Below are 19,650 nucleotides of genomic sequence, written 5' to 3' on the forward strand. Positions count from 1 at the left end.
CATGTTTTTATACTCTTTCTGCATATGCTATTATCAATAAACAATATATAATATAGCCTTATGTTTTAAAACTTTATATAAATGGTATATTGTATGTATACTTCTACAACTTGCTTTTTTCATTCATAAGATTTATTCCTTTTGATATATGAAGCCGAGTTCATTCAATTTCACTGCTGTATGTTTTATCATATTCCATAATTTATTAATTATATTGTTGGCTATTAAATTATTTTTAATTTTTCATCATTATGCACAATGCAGTATCATACACATAAAAATTTTTACATATCTCCTTGTGCCTATCTTCTAAAGTTTCCTTGGAGTCAGATAAGAGTCCTACAATATGCAGGCCTTCAATTTTACTATGTAATGAGAAAATGAGAGCAACTACTTTGCTCTCCAAAGTAGTTGTACAAATTTATAGTAACATCAGCATTGAATAAGAGTTCTTTCTTCACATTCTTGCCAACTGTGTAATTTATCAGATTAAAATTTTTTGACAATCTGATCAATATGAAATTATATCTTTGTTCTAATTTACATTTCCTGATTATTAACAAGGCTGACCATTTTTACTTATATATTATCCATCTAGGTGAATGCCTTGTGCACACTGTTTGTCCATTTGTCTATTGAGTCATTTGTGTTTTACTTACTCATTCTTTATATGCACTGTATAGTAATACTTTGATATGTTGGAAATATCTTCTAGCCTGTGGCTTTTCTTTTAATAATATTTATGGCTTAATTTTTCAGCCCAAAGTTTTAAATTTTAAGATATTCAAATTTGTGAATCTCCTAATTTTTGATGTTTTGCTTTTTGTATCTTATTTAAAAAATTATTCTCATACCTGAAGTAACAAAGATTTTCCTCTATATTTTCTTCTAAATATTTTAAAGTTTTGCTTCTTCACATTTAGGAACTATCTGGAATAAATTTTTATTATGGATAATAAATCATTTGACCCACAACCATATACTGAACAGTCCATCTTTTCCCATTGATTTGTAATGCTACTTATGTTATCAATCAGGGATCCACATAAGTATGTATCTACTTTGGGGTTTTCTATGCTGACTCATTGGTCTATTTGTTTATATGCTGACTTAGTCTCTTTGGTGCTGCTATAACAGAATGTCATAGACTGGATGGCTTAGAAATAACAGAAATCTATTTCTCACAGTTCTGGCGGCTATGAAGTCCAAGATCAAGGTGCCAACAGATTTGGTGTCTGGTGATTCCACTTCCTGGTTCATAGATTGCCCTCTTTTTGCTGTAACCTCACCTGGTGGAAGGGGCAAGGGAGCTCTCTGGGACCTCTGTTATACGGGCACTAATCCTATTCATGAGGGCTCCACCCTCATGACCTCATCACCCCCTAAAGGCCCCACCTCCTAATACCATCACACTGGGGGTTAGATTTCAACATATGTATGAAACCTTTCACAACCTTTCAGTCTATTGCATATACACATACCATACTATCTTTATTATACCTTTAAAGTAAATTTTTATATCTAGTAGGGAAAGTCTCCTGTAGTTCTTTAAAATTGTTTTTGCTATTGACAGTTTGTTCTTTAATGTAAACTTTAAATCAGTCTAAGTCCAACTGAAAACAGTCAGACAAACAAACATGCTGGTAGGATTTTGATAGAAAAAGCAGTGATAATGGGTATCTCTGTCTTGTTCCTGCCTTTAATAAAAATGCTCCTAAAATTTCATCATTAAATCCGTAGGTTTTTAGAAGGTTCTTTGATAGCTACCTTTTATCAAGTTAAGGAAGTTCCTTTCTGGCTCTAGGTTTCTAAGAGCTTACTTTTTGGTTTTATTTATTAGGACTTTTTGAGGACTTGGATAAGAGAGAGATGAAAGTGAGGAAGAGTGAGGATTTTAAATGACCACCGAGTCTCTGGACAAGGGAGTGGATGATGGAGCTGTCACCCACCTGAGTGCCATAAGAAAAACAGATTTATGAGAGAAGACGGTATGTTTGCTTAAATCTGAGGTACTGGTAGGACATTCAAATGTTGTCCAGGATGGTATGCCCTACTCACATGTGGCCCCCGAGCACTTGAAATGTGGCTAGTACAAATGAGATGTGCTGTAAGTGTTCACAATAGATTCTGAAGACTTAGTATAAAAAAAGTAAAATATTTCATTAATATTTTTCATTACTTGAATTGATATTTTAAATATACTGGCTTAAATAAAACATATTAAAACTAATTCCATTTTTAAATGTTTTTAATGAGGCTATCAGAAAATTTAAAATTACGTATGTGACTCATTTTATTTCTATTGGATAGCATTACTATAGCACTTGGAGATACAAATCCGTATTCATGAAATGCAGATTTGTGAATTATAATCTTACGGGTGGAGTTCAGGCCACAGGTGCAGATGACCTGACCATGATATATGCTGAGTGAGAAAAAGATAATTGAATCTACAACACAATTTGACTTACAAAACTCCATTTACCAACAACCTCTCATGGAACGTATGTTTCCAAGGTGAGAGACACAACCATAACATAAATACTGAGATTCTATGTTTCGATAAAGCCAGACCACAGCTCGTATTAAAAAAAAAATTATGGGAATATTATTTTAATAATCGGATGTAAGCTTGTTCTTCACTTCTGTAAAATCTGCACATACATTCAAAGGAGGAGGACTGATAGGCCCACACAATCCAAGACTGGAAACCAACCTGATGAAAAGGATCGTCTCTATATTCTTTTTTCACACATGGATTAATATGAGGATTTTCCACATCTGTCTCACTGGTACAAGATGATCGGCATTCTGCACAATGTAACAAGTCTTCCCATAACACATCTTCTGTTTCAGATTCGGGCCTTGTGCTCTCAGAATCCTGTCTGGAACTTGAACAGCGAGAGCTGCAACTAGTACCCGATTTAGGGGCATCCTGAAATCAAGATATTCTTTGACATTAATGCAATTTTATGTACCCTTTCCAAATCAAAGGATTCTATTAGAACCATATATTGCTACTTTTTACTGAAACAACAAGTACACTGTCAAATGACAGTGAAATAGATAGCAAAACATTAAAAATACCTATTAGTTTTTAAGGAGTAATAAAATTTCTTCGTATCAAAATTTATTTTATTTCACACTTCAGCTCAAGTGTTCTTTTGAATGCAAAGATTGTGCCTATTTTCTCTTAAACTTTATACGAAGTTCAGAATTTAGGCAGGCAGAGATTAGCCTAAATTCTTATGGACTAACCCACTTTAATTGATATGTTTAATGGAGCTTTCGTACTTAAGTATTTTTTTTTCTAGCAGCAATAGATTTCATGTATTTCAAAAATTGTTTTTATTTCTCAAATAGAAGTTCAATAAATTGACATAAAATTAACAAATAATCTATACTAGGAAGATAATTGCCAATTCATGTTTTTGCGATAATCTATGGTATAAAAGTGAAAAACTAAAAGGCACAAGTTAAAGAATTTCTCATCAATTTACTTTTTTCCTAGTTTTTAATATACAAAATAAATAGTTCTGAGTAAAATTTTAATTTAAATGAATGCAAAAGAAGTTTTCCTGAATAAAGAATGGTAACAGTCATCCTTATAGCAAAGTATGCTAAAATTTTTAGGTATGTTTTATGTTTTTAGCCATCCCATCACTAAGATTTGTCAATTCTACCTTCAAAATGTCTTATAAAGACCCCTTTCTCTTTCCCATGCTATCACCAGAGTCCAGACTCTTACCACTCATACTTCATTTGCTATATAAGCCTCCTATTGGCTACTATCCAAAAAGCTTCCCTCTTTCCAGGCTAACCTTCCGAAAGTACAGCTGTTCTTTCCCTACTCTGGCCCAAATCCTTAGGTGGCTTGCACTGCTCTCCTGAGTCAAGTTCAAATTCCTTCACCTGGCATGCTTGTCTTCAATTGTACTACTGTCGGACCCTATTTTCCACTTTGCCATGCCACGACTTTCTCCTCCAGTGACACTGGGCTGCTCCCTAGCCCTTCAACACAGCTTGTTTGCCACGCCAGCCTCTGATTTTGTTCCTACTGCTAATTATTAATCCTACTCTCCTTTCCTTCAAAGTTCACTCAACGAGTGTCAAGAAATTGCCATCTCTACCCTTTTCTAGCAGGCTTACCTTGTTTCTGAGCCTTTAGTTTAGTCATCTACCAATGAGGACTAAAACTACCTACCTTAAAGAGATACTGAAAATTAAATGAGCACTATAGCTTTTAATACAAACCTGTACAAAGAGGGGTCTCAACAAATGTTAGTTTAAAGCCTTTTATTTAGAGTGAATACTTTGTCCCTGAAGTGAGTTATTATTTAAATTCATTTGACAATAAAATTCGCCTTGCTATCCAGCATCTACATTATTGTCTGTGTTAATTAAATGTCCCTGTATTTTCTGTTCTCAAATAAATCATAACTCAAATATACTATAAGTCCACGAAAGACAGAAACCAAACACTCTTTTTTTTGCCATCCTTACCACAGGTAACAAAATATCTTGAAAGAATGAGATACATTATCAATAATTAATTCACTGATATTAGAATGGGGCACCATGAATAAATATTTAGTGTATAAGAGTACATGTGGGAGGAGGGTTGTTTGTCTGACAGAGAAGTAAAATTTTTTTGAAAGAGTTGAGTAGGAAAATGAATAAAGAAATAAAAAGAGAAAAAATGATAGAACAAAAAGGGTAAAAAAATTAGTCCTTTTTTTTAAATATAAAGCACTCCAAAAATATTTCAGATTCACTAATGTCAAGCAGACTACTTGAAGCATAAGCAGCTTTCATCACAACAGTTTTCATTAGCTTGTACGACACAGAATGTATTAAGCAATCAGTAATTGATAATTTTAAAATTTTTGCTAAAGCTAGCTTATAATCTATCACTAATTTCTGATGCAGATTTGCTAATCAGATACAGAAATAAGTAACAGGATTAAAGGCCTGATGACTGTTTAACGGAAACCAATGGGCAATTTCAGTGATAAAGAAATGTCTATAATTCCTTATAAAAGTGTTTTGCCAAATACTGATTAATAAGTGGGCCATTTTACAAATGTAAAAATCTAAAAATTACTGTCTAAATTGCTTACATTTCAAATAGTATTTTACCTGCAATATTTAGGTGATTAAATGGTCACTGTGAATTCCATTACAAATTGCTGAATAGGAAAGTTTAGAATTGAAGAAAAGAGCTCAAGTTAATAGCTCATTTAATTTGGTTTGTTCTGCTCATTTCAAATCTTTAGACAGATTATCTAAAACTGAGCATTTAATCAAACTCTGAGGGAAAAAATTATTTATTTTAAGGGAATAAGCATTTATAACTGGAATGCTTTGTGTCAGGCAATTATGCATTATTTTATTTAATCCTAACCATCTGATGAGGATGCTCTTCTTCTCTCTCCATTGTAGAGGCAGAAACAAACTCAGAGAAGTGACATAATTTTACCAAAGTTTGACTCCAAGCTTGTGGTCTCTTCATTATGCTTTCCATCAAGTGCTACCTTTATTAAATGTAAAGCTAATCTATAATAGGGAATAAAAATAGAAAGACGCTGTAGAGTTAAGAAAGCAGGATAGAGTAGGAAATAGGACAAATGCTTAAAAGAAGCTATCAATTCCCCAGGATACCCCTTACACCCCAGATAATCAAGTTATTCCACCACCATCTTACCACTGGAGACTGGAAGAAGCCAACCAGATAAAGTACACAATAGAAAAAGGTAAAAAACTGGGGTGAGGGTGGGGGCAGACGAAGTGGGGGTTAAGTGAAAGTCTACACACTAAATGACAAGATCACCACCTCATCCCCAAGCCCCTTGGGGCCAAACACCATGGTAGCCTAGAATAATATCTGGCACTCCCACGCACCAAAGATTGAATGATTCTTCCTTAAAAACTAAATTCCCCTAAAAAAGCAGATCTATAGATACTGATACCTGGGAGGCTTAAACAAATGGCTGGGTCCCTGACCAGTCATCTTACAGTCAAGCCCACCAGTCCCACCCATGCACAAAGTGCCTCCCCAAATGATTTATTTGTGTCTCATCCTTAAAGTAAAAATATCACCGGTAATTTAAAGAGAATATTGTAATAGATACATAAAGACGCAAAACAACACTACAAATCTTCTGTCTCAATTTTACTTATTCAAAGGAGGTTCTGTTTTGCTTTTTAAAAATATGCTTTGAAGTTGGTTTGAGTGTCAACATTTTTTGGAACTGAAATGCAGCTTTTTTGCTCTTCTAAAGTTCCTCATCTTACAGGTGGAGAATTTGAAAACCCAATTTTATTTTTATGTAATCTTTTACATCATTTAAAAAAATTTTAAATAACAATGCCTACTACCTAATTATAAGCCTCACTTAGCATGAAATCTAGAAGCTATTAAGCAACATATTTATTTAAAAGTTAAGGTTGGTGAATAATGTTTTGTTTTCAAGAATCTCAATACTTCAAAACACAGCACAAACCAAAAAAGAGCAAAAGTTATGGGGTGTGATAATTATCTCTAAAGCCAAATAACTTATTGTATAGAAAAATGGAGACCATCTGTAGGAGATCTTGAATCCCTTCCAGGACTGACTGACTTCTAACTGTACATAGAATAAGACTGCGGATTTCACAAGCATGGTTATCTGGTTTCAGAACAGGGGTAGGACATCAGATGATGTGGGTGAAGAGGCAATGAGTGGACACACTGGAATTAGTGTCTGTCTAATAGAGACACTGAGAGAAGAAACACAGCCACAGTCACCAGAAAGATTAACTAGAGGTAAAATCACAGAGAAGAATATCTAAAGAACGAATACTCTTCACTTCTTAAAACCCTCCAAGTATTCATATTCCAATACAGCATATTTGATTTTTCAAAAGTTTAACCCTAAGCCATCAAGAAAAATATGCTAACATAGTCCAAAAAGAGAAGATTATGTTTACTTAAGAGTGACATAAGAAATAATTCATTTGCCTTGAAGCGAGATAATGAAATGTTCCATCCTTTGAATAAAAACTGAAAATACAACTGAATAAAATTCTTTTTCTATTTACCATATTTTCCCGTGTATATTGTGCCCTATTTTTGTCCAATTTGTGAAGGAAAAATAAGGATGTGCATTATACATGGGTAGTACTAATTCCGTATCTATATGTTTTTTATTCTTTTATTTATGCTTATGAGTCAAAGGTGTAAGTAACTCTAGAAATCAATAACAATATCCATATGCAAAATAATACCCTGGGATATGATAATTGGTTTAGTTGAACTTACGAACTTGCAAGGATGAAGAGTTCTTAGCCTTCTATGATGTGTAAATATCCTGTTTGTTACCAGTACATAAAATTTCTTGTACCTTATATCTGGTTCTTGTGTTTTGTAATTATTTGTTACATAAAATTTCTTGTGCTATAATATGTTAAAAAATAACTGCTAAAATTCCTTTAAAATACAAAAAACAAGTACCTAAATGTAAACAAATAACATTTAAATTAAAATTTTAAAATGAAAGATTTTTTTCCCTGAAAGTTTGGGCCAAAAACATAAGTACGCATTATACACGGGAGCGCATTATACACAGCAAAATGCGGTAAATAGTTTCAAGAAATGTGATAACTTCAAGACATTTGATAAAGTTAGAAAAAGGTTTAGAAAAACACAAACATTAATAAAGAAAAATAGAATCAAAGAAGAAAAATGATTGAATTTAATAGTATGGGCAACTTAATAACTGGTGACAGTAACATGAAGGAAATTACTTACAATAATATAATAACTTTGCTATAATCAAGAAGTTATAAAGCCTTTGAAATTGCAGAAAAGACTAACACAGGAACTCAAAGGTTGTCTCTCCAGGATGTTCTTCTTTAACAGTAAAAATAAAACTGAATGTATGAGTCTTCAGAGATAATGCACAAAACGAGTAGAAATATGTGGCTATTTATCATGTGTGCAACACATAAATCTAAAACTGCTACTCTATAAATCCTGATCATACAACAGTAATATATTGATACTGATGGGAGATATGTTATTTCAATAATTATATTCAATTGTTGAAAGAAGTTGTAAATTGGTAACATATAGAATAGAAATATATGTACATATGTAAGGCCAAAGTATATACCTCATTAGGGTAATGTTTCTTATAATGGTGTGACTTTCTATTCCGAAGAATGCTCTCAGAAGTCCTGTCCACATGACGGCGTAATGGGTACCCTGTTTCAGGACCTTCCTCACTGGAGACTTCATCAGAGACATTTGTTATTGTCCTTTGGGTATCCTAAATTGGGAGTACACAAAGAAGATTATTGCCCTTTTCTGACTTACCTTGTAGAGTTTTAAAAATGCAAAATTTTAAATTATGCATACATATACACATACAGCTTCAAATACTTTCAAAAACCTCAAGATAATTGATCAGTACCACCTGATTTTCTGAAAAAAATGTTTTAAATCAGTGACTATATTGGTATTTTAAAAGCAATTTAATAGCCATTTGTCAAATATTGTTCTACAACGTTTCTGTTCATAAAAGAATTTGAAATAGCTGACAAAATTAAAATTAGGATAAAAGCAGAACAAAGACCATTTAAAATAAGGTGAGAGAACTGAGATGGAACTAATTACACTATTTTCACAAACTGAAAATGTGATCAATTATAAGACCATCACTGGCTTACGAGGCAGGAGAAGGTGAATGATAGTTGAATGTGTGTACGTATCAAACAACATTATATACATATCAATTTGTAAGAGACATCCAGATTTCAGAAATTCTGAAATTGAGAGACTCCAGAGCATAAGTTTTATGGACACTTTCATGGTCCTCTCATATAAGTTTAGTACATAACACATACCTGCAAACGTGTTTGAAAACTGTTTGATGGAAAACGTATTTGCTGAGTGACAATAGTGATGTGAGGCTCACATTATCAGACAACAAATGCTTCAAAAATCTAAAGTCAAATAAGGGACCGACTATCTTTCATGACAGCCCCATACTATTTACTATATACCTACTGGTACTGAAAATACATGTACTGTCAAGGGATAACACATACTCCATTCAAAATTAAGAGAATCCTCTTTTCTTTATATGTTTTCTTCAACACAAATGTTCATGCTCACATTCCTAAATATAACAGAAGCAACATCTTTCAATTTGATCGCATTTTAATACTAGAACAGCTGTTAGAGAATAAATTATTTAATCAAAAAAAAAATTCAGTGAAACAGAGGTAGAAGATATTACATTGCACTTTGTTACAAAAACCCATAGTTTCTTTATTATTTTGGAAAAGTAAACAAACAACTGTTATCTTAACAAATACATTCTCAGGAAGAATTTTTTTCCAATTAAAAACAAAACAAATGTGCTGATACCAAACGTAACGAAGGTAGAAGAAACAAGGTACTATTACATTTTCCTAGGGAGAACATGAATGGAAGAAAAGTTTCCTAGTTTACATTATAGAAAAATTCAGATGTTCCATTTAAAGCAAATTCTTACACAGAAATGGGATAAGAAAAGATATGGTTTAATAAGTATCAACTATAAATTAAAAGGGCTTTAACATTTAGAAAAATTGGAGTCATTAATCAAGTCAAGAAGGTGCCAGGTTACATTGGCAATCAAGTTCATTCACATTACTTCAGCTGATTTTCAGTTTCATCCATGTGATTTATAAAGGCTCACAGAATAAATTCTGGAGAAAATACATAGTTCAAAGGCAACTACTATGTCTAAGTCACTTCTCATTAGCTAATGTAAAATCACACAAGCAAACTATTTTAAAAAAATCACACTCACTTTGCTGGGTATGTTCCTCAGTGTTCCTGTGTTCCAGGTGGTCTCTTCTGGTCGAATAGTTTCACACTGAGGTTCATGGCTTTGTACTCCATCTTCACTGCTCTTAACAGTCTTTTTCCCATCAAGGGATACATAACCATTGTCAGTCTCAGTTGATTTATCAATTGAATTCTTTGCTTTCTTCGATCTAAAAAAACCCATGCAGAAGTATGTTATGGGGACTTAGTTTACTTTGGATGAGTTACTGATAGAAATTATATGATCTGTTAATAATAAAATCTCATAGTTATTTCTCAGAATTTTAATGGCTACCTTATTTTTACAATAAATGAGAAATATACTATCTATCATGTAAAATAAATTTGTAAATCAATGTCCCAGTTCAGCTTATTTTATAGGTTCTGAGGTCTTACAAATAGCAATTCTAAGGACATGCCCTAACTTATCAAACAATTCTTGGTCAAAATTACCTGGTCTTTGAGCAAAATCTAAATAAAAATTTTGCCCATTTTTTATGGTTAATAATATATTTTTAAAGTTTTATTTATAAAACTATCTCAGTTAATTACCAGGTCACATTGCAATTAGTAGTTTAACTTAGTTTTAATACTCTCATTTACCCAAATATATTACCATTGTATCACCATTGATATATATAAATATATATCTCTGATAAATTAACAGACAGTGGAGACATAGGACCTTTGTTACATAAAAAAATATGAAAAAAGAAAAAAATTTATACAAGGTTCTAAATAAAGACGTAGAAACAAAGAACACAAAGAAAATAACCTCTTTCACCCACTGAAATACTCTGAAAAAATATTAGTAATCATGTTGGCTTATAAATACCTAAAAGGCATTATAGGAATTAATTTTGTTCTCAATACATAAGCTACAATATAGGAAATAATAAGACATTTCTGATCAATAGGCAAATGTTTGAGGAGTCCTCTTCAGAGACTCCAATGAGTGAAAGAATGGCTATCCAAAGGAAATGGTTAGTAGAAATACAATGTACGTGCTCAATGCAGATTAAGTCTATCATAAACATTATTAAAGAGCAATTGTATTTAATTATATTTAAATAAATCCCCTTGAATTTTCCCCAGAGTAGCAGTTTTGCAAGAAAGGAAAAATAAAACTAGTCTATTGCCTTCATGTAGATGAAAAAACAGAAGGTTTTAAAAATGCACCAAAAAAGTTATCTTTAACGCTATATAAGTACTCAGTTCTATTAGAATGTTTTAGAATTGTGCAGGACCTTAGCATTCCACTATTCTACGTGCTCATTTTGGAAACAAGGAATAAGAAATTAAAAGAGGCCTAATTGACTTTATTTAAAGTCACACAGCCAGTTAGAGGCAAACATTGCTCTAGATTAAGACCGCCTGACTATGATGTTAATTATCTTCTCCACATAACCTCCAACTGCCCACTCTCTGGGAAACTGCCGTTAGTATTTCTTCTTAAAGCACTCCTCAAAGCCGAGAAAGTTTGTCTTATACACACAACCCCTCTCCTTCCTGACCTTCTCCTGCAAGGTGCTAAAGGGGACAGACAGACCATGCTTCCCATATGCTTGACAGAGCTCCAATGCTTTCTAGTCACTCACAATACATCTCCACAGAGTTGCAAAACTCAGAAGCCGATCTTCTGACCCTTTTCTTTCTATAAGACCTTAAGACACATGCAGAGACAAAGGAACTGATCCACAGAACAAAGATCATTTAAGAGTGGCATTGGGAGGGAGGGAAATGGATTACAGTGGAGACGAGAAAGGGCAAAAACAGAAAATAAAAGTTGCAGAGAAAACTGGTGACCTTTTCTGCCCAGGGAAGAAAGTGATCGAAACGCCAGTTACCAGTTGTTCCCTTTACCTCTCCCTTTAACATTGTGCACCACGAAGATGTGGGAAAAGACCAAGGGAAGTGAAATTACTTTATAAAAATGGGAGAACTCAAAGATAGAGGAGTTTTTTGGAAAGGTTATTAATACAGGTTCATGGAAATTACACTGGGCTAGAAAGGGAGGGGGCAAAAGGAGGTGAAGGAAGACTGGAAAGTTGGTAGAACCAGTAATCAGACAGGATATGCAAGGGGAGAAATTTATCTGGGAAGAAAGATGGAAAGATGGAAGCTCTCAGGAACATCCTAAAATAAGCAGGCATTTGAAAACAGGCCTGGAGGCCAGTGGTCAAAGTAGAAAAAGTGGCTGAAAACTTGCAGAGTGAACGAGCACTGGAGAGGACAAAAGACAAGGGTCCAGTGAAAAGGGCTTTGAGTTAGTAATAACTGCGTCTCTAAGGATCATTCCTTCCTTCCCAGGACAGGGTATCGCCTATGTTAAGCAGGGGAAACAGTACTAGTAGCATCCATTCCACATGGTACCCTTCAGTTATCTCCCACTTACTCCCTTCCTTAGCCCTGCCTCCTTCCAGTCTTCTCTGGGTTGTTTCTCTCCTCAAAGTATGCGGAACACTCTCAGGAGTCATGAACAGTAAGTTACTAAGCCATAGTAGCTATCTGATGTTTCTCATGAACTAAATGCAGGTAAGTTGCAAACCAAGCTGAAATGACAAAATACTATGTTCATGTACAACGTCAGAGTTTACAAAGAAGCTCAAAATATAAATCATGCAACTTGGCAGTGGCTGGTAATAATAGCACTTGCGAGTACTGTTGGAGTGGGACAGTAACGGCAGCCCAATCGAAGACAATTTTAGGGCAGGATGCCAAGAGCAGCCCAGCAGGATTGGGAGATGGGCTACATACAGAAGATTAATAGAATAAGAAAGTATATTGATGACAATGAGCACTTGTTTTTCAGTGACAGAGAAGGAAAATATAAATAAAAAGGAGAAGATAAAATGAACTCTGTGGCATTGTACATGAATTGGAGCTATCATTGCAAATTCATGGTTTATGCTATATCTAGACACATATAAAAATAAATATAAACATAAAGGGACACACACACACACAGTTTCTAGCTCTCCCACCGAAGGCCTGGGGGTCGAACACGCCAATAGTAATGAATAATGAGCACACGTAGCACTCAGGTCTTGGTTTCTATAGAATACTCTCTTTGAAGGAATGGCTGATTCCAGGGCTGAGGCAGAGGAAGTACAAGCTGAACTTGAAACATTCTACCGTGCCAGGAAGTAAGGGAGTGCTCAAAGAATGACCGGGACATGTCAAAAAGACAAAGAAACTGCTCAGAGGGGCTCCACTGGCCAAATTCAGGACAATCTGATCATCAAAATAAATGACAGTAACAAATTGAATAAAATAGAAAGCCATGAGTAAATAAATAAGGGAAAGCTTTTCCTTAAAGTAGAATGCCAACTAATAAATGTAGAAGGAATGATGGAGTTAGAAAAGTCACCATTTGGCAATCATAACAATAATTCAGGCAAGAATCATCAATGGATGCTAAAACTAGAAGGAAAAGGTAGGATGAGAAATGAGTTGTCTTCATAATCTTACTGTATGCTCACACAGGACATTTATTGATCATAAAGGGAAAAATAAACTTACAAGCAGATACTATCTTAATGAAGTGATTAATGTAAATATCACTAGTAAGGGAACAAATCTACATTGCTTGCCACAGATAGGATGCAATGAGAAGAATAAAGTGTCACTTCTATGATATTCCTGCCAAAAATGCATAACTTAAGTTTAATCGTGAAGAAACATCACACTACTAACCCAGCCGGACACTGCTAAATGTTGAATGACCAGCTCTCCAGGGGTACAAAGTCCTTATTTGTAGTGTTTCCTGATTTCCATGGTGTACATAATCCCTCCATGGTCAATCGCAAGTACCAACTGATAACACTGAACACTGAATTGGGAAGAGAAATGCGTATTCGACTCTCACAAGTCACTTGGAGCCAGACCCAGAGCACCACTGGCACAAACCCAAATTAAGGGACATTCTACAAAGTGACTGCCCTGTAGTCTTCATAAATGTGAAAAGCATGAAACTTGTCCCTAAAAGTACAAACTGATTTGTACCCTGATGAGGGCATTCTTTGGATGTGAGCATAGAGGAAAGGCTGAAGGGAGAAATGGTAGGAGAGCTAAACTGCAATTAATGCAGGTAAAAAGGGTCAAAAATTGTGACTGTTCCAGGTGAGTTTTAGTTTCACATTGACCGTACTGTATCATTCATATTGCAGTTAATAGCTGAAAGTTAAAACTTTACAGAATATTAATTTCTCAAAAGGAACACAGGTTACCACGACTCACATGTTTAAGTAATTCTCTCCTTCCCTTGTTTTAGGGAGTAATAATATTAAGGAAAAGTGGTGGGAATAAGATTTATTAAACAAATAAATATTGTACAATTCTTTGAGTATTTTTTAAAGGAAAGCTACTTCTATTTAAGTGAACTTTAAAATACGTACAAAACAAACTGAAGCAAGGTAAATAGCATTTTGATTTTAAAATAAACACATATCACTCCCTAAATCATCATTCTCTAACAAAAATAAAAAGCAGGGTAGAAAGAAGCTGGTATTAGGAATTCACATACAGAAAGAAATGGTACTTTTTAGTATTATCCACAAAATATCTACCTTTTGATAGCTACACCTAATGCATATAATACATTTACTTAATAAAACGAGAGTTAACAGTATTTTTTTAGATCAACCCAAACCCCGTGAGTCACAGGATCTGTGCAGTGAGGTTAGCAGTATTTTGAAAACAGGAGACATACAACAAGTCTATACTGATTTTACTTACTCCATGATTTAAACAGTATTTCCTGCACTGGATTTTGAACAAAAAGCATTTGCAAAGAAATAATGTGCAATTATATTGCCATGGTCAATGCTTACAGTTTTATAACTAGATTGCCACTTAAATCTTTGGATGGTATGACCTGTGTAGAGTTTTCTTTAAAGTATTATGCTTGACATTCAAGAGGACTAATAGCTCTATGTCAAAAATACTCTCAGGAGGAAATGACCTTTAGAAATATATGTATAAAATTACCTTAGTTCTTTTGGGAACTAAGAACTTTTGTGAACATCATTTATCAATGATGATCTTTGATTTATCAATTATTTCTGAAAAAATGAGAACAAATGTACAATCTACACCATAAATAAACTATAACACTGGATGTGTTTTTCACATTAAACACTTTAAACAAAAAGTTAACACAGCTTTTAAAGAACTTACTAGCTTATAAAATCTCAAATCTACTGTACCAACATGAAAACCAGCGTGTTTCTACATTAAAAAGCTAGTCAGGTAATCAAAAACACTTATGGTACTCTGTATTGCCATGGGAAAAGAAAAGTTGGAAGTATTTGTTGGTGCTCTCAAAAATATTCAGAGGTACATGAACAGATCCAACTGAAGATCATTCTTTTAGTATTAAAAGACATTGGAGAGTTTCTAGGGGGAAAGTTAACAGTAGCAGATAACTCCTATTCTAGAACATAGTATGAAATTGGTAGTTCTACTCTCATTTCCACAAGGTTAGGCACCAAGCGGAGAGAGGTGGTTAAGGAAACAGACTACATAACATCTCAGATATAAGAAAGTGACACAGGAGCCTACATATTCTGATCCCTGCTATCTGGAGCTATTCACGCACCCTGAATATGTGCTAACATAGACCTTCAAAGACTTTTGGGCTCCCAGGTAGCCTCTACAACACATAAGTTTGAGAAGTGTGTACCAAATTAGGTTTATTTATGGTACTTGTAATCTTTCTAGGACCAGTCCAACTCTAAAATACAGTGATTTTAGCAAATTTAATGAGTTATCTAGTGTGGCCATAAGATAGTCTTTAAAAATCTGGGATATATTGGCATTTACACGGTCTTCATCCTTGTCTGTGGAAGACAGGCAACAGAGCTTCACCCAATTCACAGCTTAAATGACTGAACTGTTTAAAGTCACTGAAAAACAAATTTTAATCCTTAATACCAAAAATCTCTGCTGGGACTACATTCCACTTTATCTTATATTATATAGTGTACTCCATTATGTGAAGAAAACCAATTTATTAAATCTGTGACTTTAGTGTTAAATACAGTAAATATGGAGGCTAAATGGGACAGAAATCTTTAAGGTAGGTCAGTAGGGCATATGAGTTAGCCTGGGAACTGCTTTTATTCTGGTCTCTGTGTCTTAAGCACCAAGTTTATGTTGCTTGTTCTACTAAAAAAAAGAGCATAATTCCTACCGACTGCTTTACAATAATATTGTCAAGGTCAAATGAATCTTAAAGGATAAGAAATAAATCTTAGGATCTATCCGAATTCTGAAATGGGTATTATACTGAAGAGAGATGCAATCTAGATGTAATTCTTTCTATTTGATATTTTTAGTAGAAACTATAATTATGCTAATTTAAGACTATAATTCACTTAAATTAAAATACTAAATCCTTAGGAAATATGGTTCACTTCTATATCTGTTTAAACTCATACTTTCTTTGGCTTTGTTTTCTCAGGTTCACAGAGTTCTTTTACAATAATTCCTAATTTTTTTAATGAGAAATACTATGTATGCCTTGCTTTAAAAAGAACAGCTTTACATTTGACAAAATCCAGCAGCCATTTATGATAAAAACCCTTAAGAAAATGGGAATAGAGGGATCATGTCTCAACATAATAAAGGCCATATATGATAAACCCACAGCTAACATCATGCTCAATGGGGAAAAGCTAAAACCATTCCCCTTAAGATCAGGAATAAGGCAAGGTTGCCCACTTTCTCCACTTCTATTCAACATAGTGCTGGAAGTTCTAGCCACAGCAATCAGACAAGAAAAAGAAATAAAAGGCATCCAAATCGGTAAGGAGGAAGTAACATTGTCATTATATGCAGATGACATGATACTATATATAGAGAACCCTAAATACCCCACCAAGAAACTATTAGAGCTGATAGATGAATTTAGTAAAGTAGCAGGATACAAAATTAATATTCAGAAATCAGTTGCATTTGTATATACCAACAATAAAACATCAGAAGGAGAAATTTAAAAAAAATCCCATTTACAATTGCTTCAAAGACTATAAAATACCTGGGAATAAATTTAACCAAAGAAGTAAAAGATCTGTACTAGAAAATTATAAGACACTGAAGAAAGAAATGAAAGAAGATACAAATAGATGGAAACACATCCCATGTTCATGGACAGGAAGAATTAATATAGTCAAAATGTCCATACTGCCTAAGGCAATATACATATTCAACAGAATTCCTATCAAACTACCAATGACGTTTTTCACAGAAACAGAACATATAATCCTCAAATTTATATGGAACCATAAAAGACCCCAGATAGCCTCAGCAATCTTGAGAAATAAGAACAAAGTGGGAGGTATGATACCTGACATCAAATTATACTACAAGGCTACAGTAATCAAAACAGCATGGTCTGGCATAAAAACAGACACATAGATCAACGGAACAGAATAGAGAGCCCAGAAATAAATCTATGCCTATATGGTCATTTAATCTACGACAGTGGAAGCAAGGATTTACAGTGGGGTAAAGACAGTCTATTCAATAAATGGTGCTGGGAAACCTGGACAGACACAATGCAAAAAAATGAAGCTGGACCACCTCCTTACACCATATACAAAAATAAATTCAAAATAGCTTAAAGACTTAAATGTAAGATCTGAAACCATAATATTCCTAGAAGAAAATAGAGGAAGAAACTTTACAGACATTTTCCGGAGTAAGATTTTTACTGATATATCCCCTCACGCAAGGGAAGAGAAAAAATAAACATGTGGGATTACATCAAACTAAAAAGTTTTTTTCACAGCAAAGGAAACCATCAATAAAACAAAAGGGGATCCTACTGAATGGGAAAAGATATTTGTCAATGACATATCCGATAAAGGGTTAATATCACAAATTTATAAAAAACTCACTCAACTCAACTCCAAAAAAAGAAACAACCCAATTAAAAAATGGGCAGAGGCCATGAAGAGACATTTTTCTAAAAAGGACATACAGATGGCAAACAGACATATGAAAAAATGCTCAACCTCACTAACCATCAGAGAAATGCAAATAAAAACCACAATGAGATACCACCTCACCCAGTCAAAATGGCTATCATCAATAAATCAACAAACAACAAGCGCTGGCGAGGATGTGGAGAAAAGGGAACCCGCATGCACTGTTGGTGGGATTGCAGATTGGTGCAGCCACTATGGAAAACAGTATGGAGGTGCCTCAAAAATCTGAAAATGGAACTACCTTATGATCCAGCAAATCCACTCCTAGGTATCTATCCGGAGAAATCCAAAACTCTAATTCAAAAAAACTTATGCACTCCTATGCTTATTGCAGCATTATACACAAGAGCCAAGACATGGAAACAACCGAAATGCCCATCAGTAGATGACTGGATTAAGAAACTGTGGTACATTTATACAATGGAGTATTACACAGCCATAAAGAAGAAAGAAATTTTACCATTTGCAACAACATGGATGGACCTAGAGAACATTATGGTAAGTGAAATAAGTCAGACAGAGAAAGACAAACACCATATGATCTCACTTATATGTGGAATCTAAAGAAGAGAATAAGTGAATGAACTAATCAGAAACAGTTTCGGAGACATAGAGGAAAAACGGAGGGTTGCTAGATGGGGGGGTAGGGCTAGGGGAGAAGGTGAGGGGATTAGAAAGCAGTCAGTAACCACAAGATTGCCACGGGGATACGAAAGTTAATTTGGGGAATGTAATCAATAATGTTGTAAAGATTTTGTAGGGTATACAATGGACACTTCTCTCATTAGGGAGACCACCTCAGGGATGATGTAGATGCCTGATCTCTGCACTGTACACCTGAAGCTGAAGCTGAACAATAATGAAGGTCAACTACAAGTTTTTATATATGTGTGTGTGTGTGTGTGTGTGTGTGTGTGTGTATGTGTATATATGTATATATGTATATATATACACACACACACATATATACATACATACACACACACACACACACAAGAAGCGGAGTACAGCATTAGGAATAGAGACGTGGAAATGTAATGGCTGTGTGCAATGTCAGAGGGATAGTGGATGGGGGAGGGGGGTTGACACAGTGTGAGGGATATAAATGATAAACATCTAAGTATTACTTTGTTTTGTGCACATGAAACTAATAAAGAAAAAAAAGAATAGCTTTATTTTGAGAAGGAAATGTACTTAGAGATGATAAATAGGGCCTTTCCAACTTATAAATACAAGATGTAAAAATAGTAGTTTTTATCCTAATATCTAGAAAACCGACAAGACACCACACACACAACTTAGATTCTTGTGTGGTTAGGTATTTATTTCCCCATCAGTTATGTTAATTCAGATGCCTTAACTTTTTATCACCAGAAACAATTTTAAGTCGCAGCTGATATTTCAGTTTAAGCCCTTTCTGACTTGAGAGAACAAAACATTATCAAGATTTCAGAACTCAGTTTAGAATTTCTAAAATTAACGTTTTTCCTAAGATCTTTCTGTAAAACTAATATTTAAAACAGTCTTATTCAGGGACGGCCCAGTGGCTCAGGCGGTTAGAGCTCCATGCTCCTAACTCCACTTGCCGGTTCAGTTCGATTCCCACATGGGCCAGTGGGCTTGCCGGTTCAACTCCTCGAGTCCCGCAAGGGAAGGTGGGCTCTGCCCCCTGCAACTAAAATTGAACATGGCACCTTGAGCTGAGCTGCCTCCCGAATGGCTCAGTTGGTTGGAGTGCGGGCTCTCAACCACAAGGTTGCCAGTTCAATTCCTCACAAGGGATGGTGGAAAGCGCCCCCTATA

General features: G+C 34.5%; 1 protein-coding gene across 2 annotated transcripts in view; it reads right to left on the reverse strand.

The window, feature by feature from the left end:
• Positions 1 to 19,650, reverse strand: part of PHTF2 (putative homeodomain transcription factor 2) — a 111,408-nt gene that overhangs the window by 21,156 nt on the left and 70,602 nt on the right. Inside the window, exons 8-10 of one of the 2 annotated variants that reach the window (XM_019744554.3) lie at positions 9,840 to 10,026; positions 8,154 to 8,309; positions 2,717 to 2,935 (exon numbers count right to left, since the gene is read on the reverse strand). In XM_019744554.3, the coding sequence (XP_019600113.1) occupies positions 2,717 to 2,935; positions 8,154 to 8,309; positions 9,840 to 10,026 (562 nt within the window). The remainder of the gene's footprint in view (positions 1 to 2,716; positions 2,936 to 8,153; positions 8,310 to 9,839; positions 10,027 to 19,650) is intronic. The other variant, XM_074340641.2, reaches the window with a different exon arrangement.

The sequence above is a fragment of the Rhinolophus sinicus genome, chromosome 4 (assembly GCF_057876585.1).
Source record: "Rhinolophus sinicus isolate RSI-liver-muscle chromosome 4, RSI-T2T, whole genome shotgun sequence".
Taxonomy (NCBI): Eukaryota; Metazoa; Chordata; class Mammalia; order Chiroptera; family Rhinolophidae; genus Rhinolophus; species Rhinolophus sinicus.